Source organism: Dipodomys ordii, unplaced genomic scaffold, assembly GCF_000151885.1.
Source record: "Dipodomys ordii isolate 6190 unplaced genomic scaffold, Dord_2.0 Scaffold19, whole genome shotgun sequence".
Classification (NCBI taxonomy): domain Eukaryota; kingdom Metazoa; phylum Chordata; class Mammalia; order Rodentia; family Heteromyidae; genus Dipodomys; species Dipodomys ordii.
Genome location: NW_012267235.1, coordinates 12455725 through 12470094, shown reverse-complemented (window position 1 = coordinate 12470094; position 14370 = coordinate 12455725). Strand labels below are relative to the sequence as shown.

Below are 14370 nucleotides of genomic sequence, written 5' to 3'. Positions count from 1 at the left end.
CCAAAAAAAAAAAAAAAAAGAATCTCACAGATTGTCCTACCTGGGCTGGCTTCAAACCATGATACTAAGATGTCAGCTTCCTGCGTTGCTAGGATTACAGATGTGAGCCACCAGCACCTGACAGGCCAACAGTATTTTCTAAAGACCCCTAGGTACTTTCCGTGAACGCATAGTAGTTTTCTGGCCCTGCCAGGAACCTGTGGCTCATGCCTATAATCCTAGCTACTCAGGAGGCTAAAATCTGAGGATCACGGTTCAAAGCTAGCTTGGGCAGAAAAATCCCCATGCAACTCTCATCTCCAATGGACCACTCAAAAAACCAGAAGTGTTTCTGTGGCTCAAGTAGTAGAGCACTAACCTTGAGCATAAAGAGTCTCAGGGACAATGCCCAAGACCTGAGTTCAAGCTCCACAATCGACAAAAAAAAATAAAAACATAAAAATTTCTGGCCTAGTATTATCTGAGGCTGAGTTGTCTGCTCAGGGTGGGGCAGGGCCTCTCCGTCTGTTTCTGACCCAGAGTGGTGCAAGAGAAATTGAAATCGTACCCTCCATCCATTCACAAGGGTTTACACCCATAACCACCCCTGTAGAGTCCTCTGGAACCTGACAGATGTTGGGGTCAGATCCCACTAGTTCTAAGGCTTGGGGCAAGTCCGATGAACTCCTTCACAATAAATTGGGAAAAAGAAAGCCCGATCCTGTGTGTTTGAGGATTTTCCCAGCATCAAAGGAGCCCTCAGTCACTAACTATGGTTATCACTGCTCACTCCCTCCCTAGGAAGTGAGTTTTTCAGCTGCCAGAACTGTGAGGCTGTAGCTGGGCGGTCATCTGGACTGAACCCTTTGACTCCGGGAGATGAGGACAAGCCCTATAAGTGTCAGCTTTGCCGGTCTGCCTTCCGCTACAAAGGCAACCTGGCCAGTCACCGCACTGTGCACACAGGTAAGGAAGGAGAGGACTTTGGCCTTCATGCCCACCACTGCTCTGGGTAAGTAAAGTTCCTGACCTCCTTTTGTCCCACCCGCAGGGGAAAAACCCTACCACTGCTCCATCTGCGGAGCACGATTTAACCGACCAGCGAACCTGAAAACGCACAGCCGCATCCATTCAGGAGAGAAACCCTACAAGTGTGAGACCTGCGGCTCGCGGTTTGTGCAGGTAGGGAGGGTCTCCACCCGGGAGGATTCGGAGGCTGGGCGTGCGGGGCGGGGCCTGCGCAGAATCCGCCCCCGGGCCGGGTCTGAGGCTCCTCCCCCCCGCAGGTGGCGCATCTGCGCGCGCACGTGCTCATCCACACTGGGGAGAAGCCCTATCCCTGCCCTACCTGCGGAACCCGATTCCGTCACCTACAAACCCTCAAGAGCCACGTTCGCATCCACACGGGAGAGAAGCCTTACCACGTGGGTAACCAGTGTGGCCTGGCCTTAGAATTACTTCCCGTTCACCTCTCCGGGGAAAGGATGGGGCCTTGCTGGCCAGCCTAGAGCTCTTTGAGAATGCATGATGACCTGGGGGAGTCCTAGAGAATAAGGGGGATTGGGCCCTTGAGTTCCTGGGCTGGGTCCTTGTTTTTAGGGAGAGGGCCTAACAGATGTGGGCAAGTTTTGCTAGCTGGTTCCTGGAGGCACCCCCCCACCCCACCCCAGGGGTTGGATGATAATGAGTTCCAAAGGGTTAATTCTCCGGGAGAAGCTGGACAATCTTGCTCAAAGCCCCAAGGAAAGGTGGTTTTAGAAGGGGAGAGATCTGACCAGGTTCTCCCTCCCACAGTGCGACCCCTGTGGCCTGCATTTCCGGCACAAGAGTCAACTGAGACTACATCTGCGCCAAAAACACGGAGCTGCTACAAATACAAAAGTGCACTATCACATTCTGGGGGGGCCCTAGTTGGGTCTCTACCCACGCTACTCCCCCTCAGGGGGCCAGAAAAGCTGCAGGTTCAGGCCTGGCTTCCCTATATGTCTTATATAGAAGTGTGCAGGACCACTCTGCTATCAGAAACTGCTGCCACCTTAATCTTTTGGTGGGGAGAGCAGGGGTTGCAGATCCCAGCTAGATCTGCCTCCGTTTTGCTGGTCAAAACCTCTTCCCTGCAATCCAGATTGTTTAGCTAGGGGCTGGGGGAAGGGAAAGGTTGCAGGCTCCACCTGCAGCCTGTATCTCATCTGGTTTATTTGTAAATATATTATTTATTAAGGGCTGTGGGTAGCATCAGGACCTTCATTCTGTTGCATTTCCCACTTCTTCCACAAATGGAATCAAATGACCTGAAACACAGAAGGTGAGGTCACAGCTCTGCTGGCAGAGATTATTATCACTTGGCTTCGGTCCTTTGGCTTGAGTGTCTTGTATTGTTATTGTCATAACTTTATTTTTAGAGTTCTTTCTCCTATTTGCTTGTTGGTTTGTTTAAAATGGAAATAGTGATTCTCTGTGTCCTATACCTCTAACTCTAGGTCTAGAGCCTTTATTCTTTCTAGGGCAAGCCCTAGAGACAAATAGTATGGGTCAGGAACCCTTTCTGGTATTCTGAATATTGCAACTTCTCTAGCAGGCTAGAACTTTTTCCATCTTCTTCAAGGATGATAGGAATGTTTGTGGTGAACCCAAAAATGAAGATCATAAATGCCTCCTGAAGCTTCACCTACCTAAGTGAAGGTTGGTTGGTAGTTTTTCTTGCAAGCTAGTTCAGAACGTAAGTGGTCCCTTTAAGCTGATCACCTAGGTTTTTTTTTTTCTCTTTTTGGGTCCAGTCGTAGGCCTGAACTCTGGGCCTGGGCACTGTCCCTCAGCTCTTCAGCTCAAGGCTAGCGCTCTACCACTTGAGCCACAGCGCCACTTCCAGCTTTTTTTCTTTTTTGCTTATGTGGTACTGAGGAATCGAACCCAGGGCCTCATGCATGGAAGGCAAGCGCTCTACCACTGAGCCACCTCCCCGGCCCTGATCACCTAGGTTTTACTGCAGTGCATCCATCTATCATAGTAGAACCCTCAAGGAGTTAAGTTGAACCCAAAATGTTCCCACTGGGCCTGTTCTTAGCACTGACTTGATACCTCCATGGGAAAGAAATCTGAGATTATGTGACCTTTTAGGATGTCTCTCAATCTCTAAGAATGTTAGGATCTACAGAGTATTATGACACTCCTTAACTAAGGTAAAAGTTCATGAACCATTATTTACTGCATAAGATCTGAATTTGAAGAATTCCTTAGAGTTTTTTCCTACTTGAGATAAGCCCCTTCCTTTAGTGGATTTTTGGACATCTGGGGTAAGAGATTTAAGAAGCTCTTTTGTCTCTCTGAATTGCAGGTTCTTTGTAATTTTCTTCCTTTAGAAAATCTGTGTCTGTGATCTAGTCTTCCTATCGCAGCATCCCTGTCTGGAACCAGTGAATGCACTAGAACCTTCCACAGGAAGACGAAAGGGGGACTGACTGAGTTCCATTCTGGGTTTGTCGTACTTGGGATTATAATTGGAATTATTGTTGGAATTATAGGTTTAAGAAATTTAAAAGACTGGTTGATTAATGGGCTAAAGGCCCTTTCTGGTTGACCAAATTGCCAGGTAGAATTAAAAGGACTGAGGAGGGTTAAGTTTCTGGTGTAGACCAAGTAGGTAGAAAGTTAAGAGTGGTGTTGCGTCTTGTCTAGATGGAGTGTCTAGAATGTTGGATAATACCCAAAGCTTTAATTTATAGTCCTGAGTATTGTTGCCCTGGGACATAAATTTAAGTAGAACATGAGTGAAGAGTAACAGACACTTTTGAATTGGTGGTGTGGAACTTCAAGATAAGTTAGTACTTGTGACATTGACTGTCATTTGGGGACTGGTGAGAAAGCTATTCTCTCACCTTCCACCATACTCCCCGTCACCCCATTACAGAATTGAAGACGATAGGAAAATCAGAGGGGAGATGTTAGAAAGAGCCATGATTTCTGTTTAGCAGACTGGATGGGGAATTGGAAAGTGTTGATATGAAATGTAGATCTGGCAAGATTGTGCCCTTGGAATAAAGAAGCCTCTCCCTGCTACTCACTGTTTTGTGAGTTCTCTCATATGTATGGGGAGGGAGGAGGGAGGTGTGAAAAAGATCTAAGGGTTTGAAAAGCAAGTTCTCCCTCCTAAATAACAACTTGGATTTAGAGCTCATTTCACTGTCCCATTCCACTAGACATTTCAAATGGTCCTTGTTCTCTCCCTGCCCTTGCCTTCCTGCTCATTGTGTAGGAAACCAATGACTTCATGAAGTTTCTCCGGAGCCACCTGCATCCTGCTGGTATGAAGTCACTTCCTGCCTGAGTTGTGGAGGCAACAGGGAGAAACTAGAAAACCAATAGTAATACCAAGAGGCTGGGGATCTTGACGGCTTAGGACCCACAATCACTATCATCAAGGAAAATGGGATAGGACTTGAATCCTGTAAGGACTAAACTAGAAGTGGCGATGAGATGGCTGTATAGGTCTGTTCTGGCCCACTGACAGAGATTATTCTGATATTACTTCTCTCTGGGCCTTAAAGTTCTCATCTGTGATAAGCGTCAGTTAAGGTGATCTCTGCAGTACTTTCCAACACTTATAAGCTGAGATTGTGTGTCTTAATCTTTTAAAACCAATTACCTGAAGTAGATTTTTTTAAACTAAGAGAAAAGTAAACTAAAGCCTTCTTTTACCTACCACTACAGCTTACTTTCTTCATATTACAAGTCAGGCCCTAAACTAAGCATGTAAATGTCTGGAATTTCTACTTTTAAGTCCTTTGATAACCCTATATCATTACCCTCAACTTACCAACGGGGTAAGAGGCTCATTGTCTTGATCAGATATTAAGTGATAAAAGTTCAGCTCCTAAATACTGGTAAAGGGCCACAACAATCTCTTTTTTTGGGGGGAGGGAGTCCAGTCGTGGGCCACAACAATCTCTCTTTTTTGGGGGGGGGAGTCCAGTCGTGGGGCCTGAACTCTGGGCGTGGGCGCTGTCCCTCAGCTCTTCAGCTCAAGGCTAGCACTGTACCACTTGAGCCACAGCACCACTTCCGGCTTTTTTCTTTTCGTTTATGGGGTGCTGAGGAATCGAACCCAGGGCCTCAGGCATGCAAGGCAAGCGCTCTACCACTGAGCCACCTTCCCAGCCCCCTGGGCCACAACAGTTTCTGTGTCTTTGGCATATTCTCTACTAGCCAGTGCTTAGTTGACTATACTTACAAGAAAATTACACACACACACACACACAAACTTTCCCCACTGCTCTGGTTATGAACTTGAGGAGCTGGAGTTAAAATGAAGGACAGGAAACCCAAATCATTAGTATGTGTAGGTAGTGTTTATTAGAGACTTGAGTACTGGCCAGTAGAAAGGGCATGTATCATTGGCTGGGTTATAGCTTGTCTCCAGTATGCTCCATCATGAGATCAAAAACTGCAGTTAGAAAATGACTTAATAGCGGTTGGAGGGAAAGAAAAGTTCCAGCCCCACTGAGGAGGCGGTAGGTTGTGCTGGTGGAACCTTGGGTGAGCTTACACCCACCTTTCCTCTCTCTAGTTATTTTTGGGTCCCAGTGACCTGTAGGCTTCCTGTTGGTTGGAACAGTAAAGAGAGAAATGAGTTATATAAATGAATGCCAGAGCCCAACAATTCACCAGTTCCCCTTCCTTTTTTTTTTCCGGTCATGGGGCCTGAACTCTGGGCCTAGGCACTGTCCCTCAGCTCTTCAGCTCAAGGCTAGCGCTCTAGCACTGAGCCTCCTTCCCAGTCCCTCCCCTTCTTTTTTCCCTTGACCTCTGGACATCAGGAATCCACAGCATCCAGATTTCCCCAGCTGCTTGTTTGCCTAGCTGCATTAGCCACCGCAGGTGTTCTACCCGGTTGTGTCTTATCTCACAACCTCTGTCCTCTCCCCACATACCCATGACAATTCCAGAATTCTTCACTAAGCAAGTCATTGCCTGCCTCTCCAGATCCTGTTTGCCCACCACTGGCCTCACATGTGGGTATTTGCTGTTGAAATGTGGATGAGTTGACGTCCAAGAGGAAGCTGGATTGCAGCACCCCAAAAGCAGATAGAGTCCCTCCCTGGTCACGTGGGGTCACCCAGTGGGCCCCTCCTTACGCATGCGCCCAGCCCACTGCTGAGCCTGAACAATGTTCTAAATCTTGCCCCTCCCTTCTGGCTCCGCCCTCCGTTCCCGAGTCCCGCGTCCTCATTGGCCAGTTATGGTCTGACTGTGGGCCCCCTTAGCCAGGTGCCTACATTCCCCTGAAATAAAATCAAAGAAATCCACACCTCGACAGGCGTGCGTCGGGGGTGGGGCCAAGCCATCACGTTCTCTGTGGGTCTGGGGTGCAAAAGATCGGGCCCATTTTCTCGGCTGCGGGCCAAATAGAGCACGGCCTCCGCTTGCTCCTGGCAGCGGTCAGCACTGGCTTCCCCGTCTCCCCCCCCCCCCCCCCCGCCCCTTTCCTTGGCTGCCCCCTGCGGAGAAAGGCGCAAGCGCTTCACATCGCCCCTTCAGTGACTTCCCCTCCACCCGCTTTCTTCCCTGCTCGCTGCCCAGCCGCCAGATAGGGTGGGTGGGCAGCGGTGGAGCGCTCAGGAGCCAGCTCCCGCCAGGGGTCTTAGTGGAGGACCCGGCCCCGATGGCGCGCCGGACTGAGCCCCCCGATGGGGGCTGGGGATGGATGGTGGTGCTCTCAGCGTTCTTCCAGTCGGCGCTGGTGTTCGGGGTGCTCCGCTCCTTTGGCGTCTTCTTCGTGAAGTTCGTCGCTGCGTTCGAGGAGCAGGCAGCGCGAGTCTCCTGGATCGCCTCCATCGGAATCGCGGTGCAGCAATTTGGAAGTGAGTGCTGGTGCCTGGGTCTGACGTCCTGTGAGCCTCAGGAGAGGGAGGGAAGGTAGGGACCGGAAAGGGAAAGGGCGAAGGGTTCCGGAGGATGCTGGGGAAGGTCGCCTGAGACTACACCGCAGAATGCCTTCCTCTTCCCCAGGCCCAATAGGCAGTGCCCTGAGCACGAAGTTCGGGCCCAGGCCTGTGGTGATGACCGGGGGCATCTTGGCTGCACTGGGGATGCTGCTAGCCTCATTTGCTACCTCCTTGACCCACCTATACTTAAGTATTGGACTGATCTCAGGTGAGACGCCGGACAAGGACAGGAAGAGCCAATGCCTGGATCTTTGGCTCCTGGATTTTTACTTTCTTCCTACTCCTAAAAGCTTCAGGGAGAAGCCTAGGGAAAGTCTGAGTAGCACGTGTGTCCTGAATAGATTTCTTAAAAGGAATAACTAAGTTGATAAACGTACTAGGAAAGTTATGAATCCCCAGCATACAAGCCCAAGGCTAGAAGGATTGGAATGTAAAAAGAATTTCTGTAAGATGGTGAAATAGGTATCAGTATACAAAGAAAACGTTCAATCATTTATGCAACTTGGCAAAGGAAGGTTACACAGCCAGAAATAGAGCGGAGGTCTAACTCCAGAGTTCTCTGCTAGTTACTTTTTTTTTTTTTTTGGGTCCGGTCATGGGGCCTAAACTCTGGGCCTGGGCGCTGTCCCTCAGCTCTTCAGCTCAAGGCTAGTGCTCTTACCACTAGAGCCACAGCACCACTTCCAGCTTTTTTCTTATGTGGTGCTGAGGAATCGAACCCAGGGCCTCATGCATGCAAGGCAAGCGCTCTACCACTGAGCCACCTTCCCAGCCCTCTGCTAGTTACTTTATAAACATTTTTTATCCTCTCCTTAAGAGTGTTAACTCCACTTAACAGATGAGCAGAGTGAGGCTGGGAGATAAATGTAACATACAAAGCTATACAAGTAGGAAGTATCAAAACCTGGACTGTAACCCAGGCCTGTGGGACTCCAGAGCAAAGTCTGCTGGGTGGTCTTGGGATTACTGGATCCCTTGAGCTCCCCTAAAGTCCGCAACCCCCATTTCTTCCTTTTTGACAGGCTCTGGCTGGGCCTTGACCTTCACTCCGACCCTGGCCTGCCTGTCCCGTTACTTCTCTCGTCGTCGATCTTTGGCCATGGGACTGGCACTGACGGGAGTGGGCCTCTCCTCTTTTGCATTTGCCCCCCTATTCCAGTGGCTGCTCAACCACTATGCCTGGCGGGGGGCCCTGATGCTAGTGTCTGCCCTCTCCTTCCACCTGGTGGCCTGTGGTTCACTCCTCCGACCACTATCCCTGGCTGAGGACTCTGCTGTGGGTGGCCCTGGGGCCCAACTCATCTCCCTCCTCCATAATGGCCCCTTCCTCCGTTATACTATTGCCCTTACACTGATCAACACTGGCTACTTCATTCCCTATGTCCATCTGGTGGCCCATCTCCAGGACCTGGGTTGGGACCCACTGCCTGCTGCTTTCATACTCTCAGTGGCTGCCATTGCTGACCTTGTGGGACGTGTGGTCTCTGGGTGGCTGGGAGATGCCATTCCAGGACCTGTGGCACGACTCCTGATACTCTGGACTACCTTGACTGGGGTGTTACTCGTCCTGTTCCCTGTGGCTCAGGCTTCCACAGCCCTGGTAGTTCTGGCTGTGGCCTATGGATTTACCTCAGGGGCCCTGACCCCAGTGGCCTTCTCCGTGGTGCCCGAACTTGTGGGAACTGGAAGGATGTACTGTGGCCTGGGACTGGTGCAGATGGTAGAAAGCATCGGGGGGCTACTGGGGGCTCCTCTCTCAGGTAAGGGAAATGGGATTGCCAGGTGGGCCAGGGCTGTCATGGCACACCACTGGGGTAAGGGACTGACTAGTCTCATTATAATGTATGTGCATATTGCCTTTGGGGATGGTACAGTAACACAGCCTACATAAGCCACTCATACCAGCCCTGAAATAAGGCCATGGGGCAAAGGACTTGGGGCTGGGCTGAGAAGGTCCACGTAGAAAGACTGTTTAACTATAGTCTGGAGTTTCAGAGGACTGTGGCATTCTGTTGTCTTCCTTTGGTCTACTGGGCCACAACCCAGGTGTCTGGTCCATCCGGTTAAAGTACTCCAGGCTCAAGATGGCAGAACCTTCTAAACTTTGACACTTTCCTCTTAACTATTAACTGTACATGTAGAAAGAAACCTTCAGGTGTGCCTCACTTATGCTGGTTTACTAGATCCCCATGAGCTGGTGTGGCAGACTTTTCCAAAAGCAATAAAGGGTGAAATTACTTTTTGAGGCCCTTTGGGAATCTAGAGTTCTCATATTCCTGTAACTATAACCTTGGGATTCCAGCTCTTTCAAGATAGTGGGTTCCCTGCCCCCAATAAAATGGGTCTAAGCTACCAGCCCCAGTGTACAGATCACCCACATGTATTTTTTTTTTCTCTCTTGGACCTAGGCTACCTCCGAGATGTGACAGGCAACTACACGGTTTCCTTTGTGGTGGCTGGGGCCTTCCTTCTCGCAGGGAGTGGAGTTCTCATCACTCTGCCCTATTCCTTCTCTTGCTGTCCAGCTCCTACCTCCAGATCCCAGGACCTTGTAATCGAAGCACCGCATACCAAAGTCCCTCTGTCCAAGGAGGAGGGGCTGGGAAAGGACTGAACTCCAGCCAGAGGCAGTCAAGTCTAGAAAGTCAAAGCTTGACAGATCCAAGTCTTCTGCCCTGTCTCTGACCTCCACAAATCACAGTGCCTTACAATTCTTGAAATGTCTCCTTAGAGCAGACCAGGGGTTTCTGAGGTGTGTGTGCCAAACCTTTGTATATTGTTGAGGGCTCTAATTTCTGCTCCTTTGTTCTCCCAGTGTGTTTGTTTTGTTTTGTTTTGGATCCAGGAAATCTTGCTTCACTGAACTCTGAATCAACTGAAAATCAAAGGCTGGGAGTGAGCCAGGTGCTAGTGGCTCACGCCTGGAATCCTAGCTACTCAGGAGGCTGAGATCTGAGGATCATGATTCAAAGCCAGCCTCTGCAAGAAAGTCTGTGAGACTCTTCATTTAACTACCAGAAAACCAGATGTGGCGCTGTGGCTCAAAGTGGTAGACAGCACTAGGTTTGAGCAAAAAACAGGTCAGGGACAACACTCAGGCCCTGAGTTCAAGCCCTACAACTGACAAAAAAAAAAAAAAAAAAAGGCTGGAGTGTTCTCATGTTTTATATGTGATCTCTAGTGTTGACCCCCGCAAGTTTCCTCTCTAAAAACCAGATGTTTGGGAAACATAGATGTTGGTTTGAGATCATATCAAATAAGGGAACTGGATAATAATCATAACTTCAGAAAGACCAAGGGCCTCATTTGGTTTGGTCAGCTAATGGAGTCATGGCTAAGCAGGGGAGTGGAGGTGTTCATGAACTCTGGTGACCCAGAGTTCCACCCTCCTGTCTTTGTAGCTAGCTTCCTTTTCCTTACTGTCCTTATGATTTTTTTTGGGGGGGGGGTCCGGTCGTGGGCCTGAACTCTGGGCCTGGGCGCTGTCCCTCAGCTCTTCAGCTCAAGGCTAGCGCTCTACCACTTGAGCCACCTTCCCAGCCCCTGTCCTTATGATTTTGGAGAAAGAAAGAAAAGAAAGAGGAAGGAAGGAAGGAACAAAGGAAATTTGGCCTTTTGTTTTTCTTTGTTGTTTCAAGACCATCTTGCTATTTGTTCCAGCAAGATACTCCTGCTGAGTGCAGGTGCAAAGTGATGTCCTGTTGCATGCTGGCCTTACAGGCATGTGTCCCACCTCATTAGATTCTTAGGCCAACTTAGGGAGATTGAAGTGCAGAAAGGAGTCTGTGAGATTTAGATACTAATTTTTTTTTTTCAGAATTAGGACTTGAACTCAGGGCCTGACCCTGAGTTCAGGATTTCAGCCCCAGTAACTAAGATGAATAATGCAGAGCAGAGGGAACACATGGACATCTCTTCCTTTCCCTCACTCCCCTACCCTGAACAGTTTAAAACTGGTAACTTTTCAAGACTCCCTCTGAGGTACAGGACTTGGGTAAAGAAAAATGAACTAGCTGAACACAGAAAAACCTTCCTCCAACACCCAGAGTTACTTGGAGTCCTGTTCTACTTTAGCCAGCCTTTTGAGATATCTTTCTTGAATTTTCAAGGTCCAGAATTGGCTAATGCAGTTTTCAAGGGGAATAAAAAAAAATCACATAAAAAGTCTTTATTGGGGGAGGGGCTTGCACAAGTAGATGATCAACAAGTTGTATCCCTGGCAGAGGCCAGGCCTCTTGGGGAGAGCAGAATGGCTTGGGGAACTGGCAGCAGTTCCCCCCTCTCAGGAGGAGGTGTAGCTGGAGGTGAGGCTGGCCTGCAAGAGGGGATGGCTCTGGGCAGCCCCATGTAGATGAAGCTGCCAGAAAGGATGAACGATCCACACACTAGGAAAGAGGCGCTGAAGTCTCCAGTCTCATCCCTTAGGAAGCCTGAGTAGAAGGGTAAAGGTATTTAGAGGTCTTCCACTCCAAGGGGCTGAAGATGCTGGTGACCAAATCTGCTGGATCAGCCCTTACCTGACAGGGGAGGGCCTAGAAGCCCCCCGAGACTCATCAGCATCATCACCAGTCCAGTGGCCTGCACCACACCTCCGATGCCCACCAGCCCCGGAAGCACACCGAAAACCAATGGGGCGTAACTTCCAGCGCTCAGTCCGTAGGCCCCAGCCGCGGCCAGCAGGGGTCCCCCCCAGCTGTCCTCGCTCTCCACCGTGGGCACCAGTCCCACCGCCAAGATCCCCAGTCCGGTCAGACCCCCGAACACGGCCAGCAGCCGCGGGAGGGGTACCCAGCCCTGGTCTGCCAGCCACCCGCAGACCAGCCGGGCGCTGGCATCCCCCACTGCGGCGACGGCCACTACCAGCGCTGCCCCATACCCTCCCAGACCCCGATCTAAAGCATGGGGGGCCAAGTGCACATAAGGGACGAAGTACCCGCCCCCAATCAGGGCTGTGCCCAGGGCAAAGATGGAAAAGGCCCTGCGCTTAAAGAGACCCAGGCCGAGGGCAGCTAGGGGGCTACGTGGTGGAGCAGGAGGATCGCCAGTGAGGGCCAGGGGTCGCAGCAGGGCGCCACAGGGGGTGAGGTGGAGGGTGACCGCGCCTAGAAGAAGCAGCGCGCCCCGCCAGCCGAAAGTATCCAGAAGGAGCTGCAGGGCCGGCGCCAGCACCAGCGAGGACGCCCCGTTACCCGTGAGTGCCAGCCCCACCGCCAAGACCCGACGGCGGGAGAAGTACCGCGACAGGGTGCCCAGGGCAGGGGCGAACACCAGGGCCCAGCCGGCGCCTGCAAGTCGATGGCATAGGGTGAGCGTAGCCCCCAAACCAGCTCCCGTCGTCCCCACCGTCGCCCCCGAAGGCCCCGGGCATCCCACTCCCCTCACCAGCGAGGAGGCCCAGGCCCAGGTAAAGGTGCAGCAGGCTTCGGGCGAAAGCCGAGAAGAAGAAGCCGAGCGAGGTCAGCACGCCCCCGATCATCACCACCGGGCGCGCCCCCCAGCGTGTGCTCAGGGCGCTGCCCACCGGACCTAGGAGGGGGCGGAGTCAACGGGAGACCTGCTTCGGAACCCCCAACTTTCTCCCGCCTTCTGCACTGGCTGTTTGGCCTCAGACTCCTCCCCTTGACCTCTTGACCCCCCACTCTTTTCTAGAATTTGGTCCCATCAGTAGGTTTTTTGTTTTTGTTTTTGTTTTTGTTTTTTCAGGTCGTCTGATAAGCAAGTGGGTTTCCCAACGCTACGGTCACGGCGTCTCCACCCCATGCCTGCCTCCCACCTCGGGGCCCCCCTCACTGGCTGCCTGCTGCACGGCCAAGGCCAGGGCGCTGACCCACGCAGTCTCCTGGGCGCTCCGGTCAAAGTGCTCGGCGAGGTCAGGGAGGGCCAGACCCAGAGAGCGCAAGAGCCCGTAGGAGAGGCCGTTCACCGCGAAGGCTGAGGCCGCCACCACCCAGCCCCAGCCCCCATCCGGGGGTCCGGCCAGCTTGGGGGTCATCGCCGTCTGCAGGGGTGGGGGTGGGGAGACACCTGTGAACGAGGGCTCCATGCCTGCTTCTCCGCCCGGGAGCTGCGAGCCAGCCTTGTGCTGCTCGCCCCGGGTGGGCGCAGCGCCCCCCCGCCCGAGCGTGGGCGCGGGAGACAGGCCTGGGGATAGAAGTCTGGGGTGCTCGCGGGGTCCTGGGAGGACGGGGCAGCCGAGTCCCCCTCCCACACCATTTTCCCCTTACCCGATCTCTCTGGGCGTTGGGGGGAAGGGAAGGGCGAGGAAGGATTCAGCCGGGTTTTCTCCCCGCTTCCCGGGCTGGCAGGGCCCGGGAGAGAAGCGAATGCAGAGATGGAGCCCCAACTTGGACGGGCTCTCTCCGTAAACAGAGATCACCACCGGGGCCTGAGCCACCTGGGACGCGTGGAGCGAGGGGGGGGGTACCAAGGGCAGGGAGGGGGAGCTGGGACACTCAGCCAATCCGCCAAGCCGCGGATGGGGCCCGCCGCCGAGTCCCACGGGGATCGGATTGTCCACACGCAACCCCCAGCCCCGGTAGGGAGTGGCGAGGAATGAATGCGAGTGGCCCCGCCCCGCCGCACCAGGCTCCGGCCCACGCACCTGCCGCCAGCTGCGCACCCAGAAGTTGGCGGGGATTGCAATCCCTACCTAACCTGTGGACCGCTACCCAGGCAAGGCATCCACGCATGGAAGCCGGCGTGGTCTCCAAAACCTTTGGGAATGAGTAGTTTCCTTCGGAGGAAGTGGCAAGTCTGGGTTGTGGAAGGATTGGCCGCCAATAGGTGCCTGATGGCTCTGCGCTCTGCAATAGCAACCACCCCCAAGGAAAGGGAGAGGACTTCCTAATAAGAGGATCGTCACCCGCTCACCTCTACAAAAGCCCCAGGGGGAAAGTGCCATTCCCATTGTGTGGGCGGGTGTTGATAATGGGGCTCGTACAGAAGGCTTCTCATTCCTTGCTTTTTCTGCTTCAGGCTGCTACTCTATCTCCCCTCCTATTCGGGCTTTTTGCTGATTAATTGGAGAGCCTCTCGGATTTATCAGCTGGGGCTGGCTCAAATCTTAGCATCCTGAGTAGCTGTGATTACAGTGAGCCTCCAGTGAGTGTCTGCCCGCCACCCCCATTTTACAGATGGAGTAGCTAAAACTCAGAGGTTAAGGATTTCCCATCTTAAAAAAAAAATGGTGGGAAAATCTGAATTAGGCCGGCCCAACTGCAGAGAGAACAGATCTAGGAGTAAAACAAAATTTACCATGGTTGGTGAAAATGGCCTAGAAAGAACTGGCACCTTCACAGGGCCAGAGAGCTTATGATTCCAAAATAAGAGTGACTGCAAATAGAAAACATCTTTGCTATCAGAATCCCTAAAGACGAGCTAAAAGCTTAAGAGAAAAATAAACTGGGCATTAGTGGCTCATACCTGTAATTCTAGCTGCTCAGGAGCCTGA

General features: G+C 52.1%; 3 protein-coding genes across 3 annotated transcripts in view; 2 read left to right on the top strand and 1 right to left on the bottom strand.

The window, feature by feature from the left end:
* The window catches only part of Bcl6b (B-cell CLL/lymphoma 6, member B), a 6480-nt gene extending 3758 nt beyond the window's left edge, over positions 1-2722 (top strand). Inside the window, exons 4-7 of the mRNA XM_013013131.1 lie at positions 761-945; positions 1031-1161; positions 1266-1403; positions 1774-2722. Coding sequence (XP_012868585.1) covers positions 761-945; positions 1031-1161; positions 1266-1403; positions 1774-1890 — 571 coding nt within the window. The 3' untranslated portion in view covers positions 1891-2722. The remainder of the gene's footprint in view (positions 1-760; positions 946-1030; positions 1162-1265; positions 1404-1773) is intronic.
* A 3577-nt stretch (positions 2723-6299) lies between these two features.
* On the top strand, positions 6300-9890 carry Slc16a13 (solute carrier family 16, member 13). Its single transcript, XM_013013039.1, has 4 exons — positions 6300-6836; positions 6985-7128; positions 7943-8680; positions 9329-9890. The coding sequence occupies exons 1-4, from the start codon at positions 6638-6640 to the stop codon at positions 9532-9534; spliced, it is 1287 nt and encodes a 428-aa protein (XP_012868493.1). The 5' UTR covers positions 6300-6637; the 3' UTR covers positions 9535-9890.
* A 1186-nt stretch (positions 9891-11076) lies between these two features.
* Positions 11077-13170, bottom strand: Slc16a11 (solute carrier family 16, member 11). The gene is made up of 5 exons (XM_013013228.1): positions 13145-13170; positions 12711-12918; positions 12303-12446; positions 11438-12205; positions 11077-11350 (listed from the first exon to the last, which is right to left on the bottom strand). The coding sequence occupies exons 2-5, from the start codon at positions 12910-12912 to the stop codon at positions 11121-11123; spliced, it is 1344 nt and encodes a 447-aa protein (XP_012868682.1). The 5' UTR covers positions 12913-12918; positions 13145-13170; the 3' UTR covers positions 11077-11120.
* Between the last annotated feature and the right edge of the window lie 1200 nt (positions 13171-14370).

Bases quoted from the DNA above. Each gene is read 5' to 3' on its own strand.
- Slc16a11 (XM_013013228.1), bottom strand. From the start codon at position 12,912: ATGACCCCCAAGCTGGCCGGACCCCCGGATGGGGGCTGGGGCTGGGTG. The intron at 12,206-12,302 runs GTGAGGGGAGTG...ATCGACTTGCAG, and splicing joins GGGCCTGGGCCTCCTCGCTG to GCGCCGGCTGGGCCCTGGTG. The intron at 11,351-11,437 runs GTAAGGGCTGAT...CCTTCTACTCAG, and splicing joins TCTAGGCCCTCCCCTGTCAG to GCTTCCTAAGGGATGAGACT.
- Slc16a13 (XM_013013039.1), top strand. From the start codon at position 6,638: ATGGCGCGCCGGACTGAGCCCCCCGATGGGGGCTGGGGATGGATGGTG. The intron at 6,837-6,984 runs GTGAGTGCTGGT...CCTCTTCCCCAG, and splicing joins CGCGGTGCAGCAATTTGGAA to GCCCAATAGGCAGTGCCCTG. The intron at 7,129-7,942 runs GTGAGACGCCGG...CCTTTTTGACAG, and splicing joins AAGTATTGGACTGATCTCAG to GCTCTGGCTGGGCCTTGACC.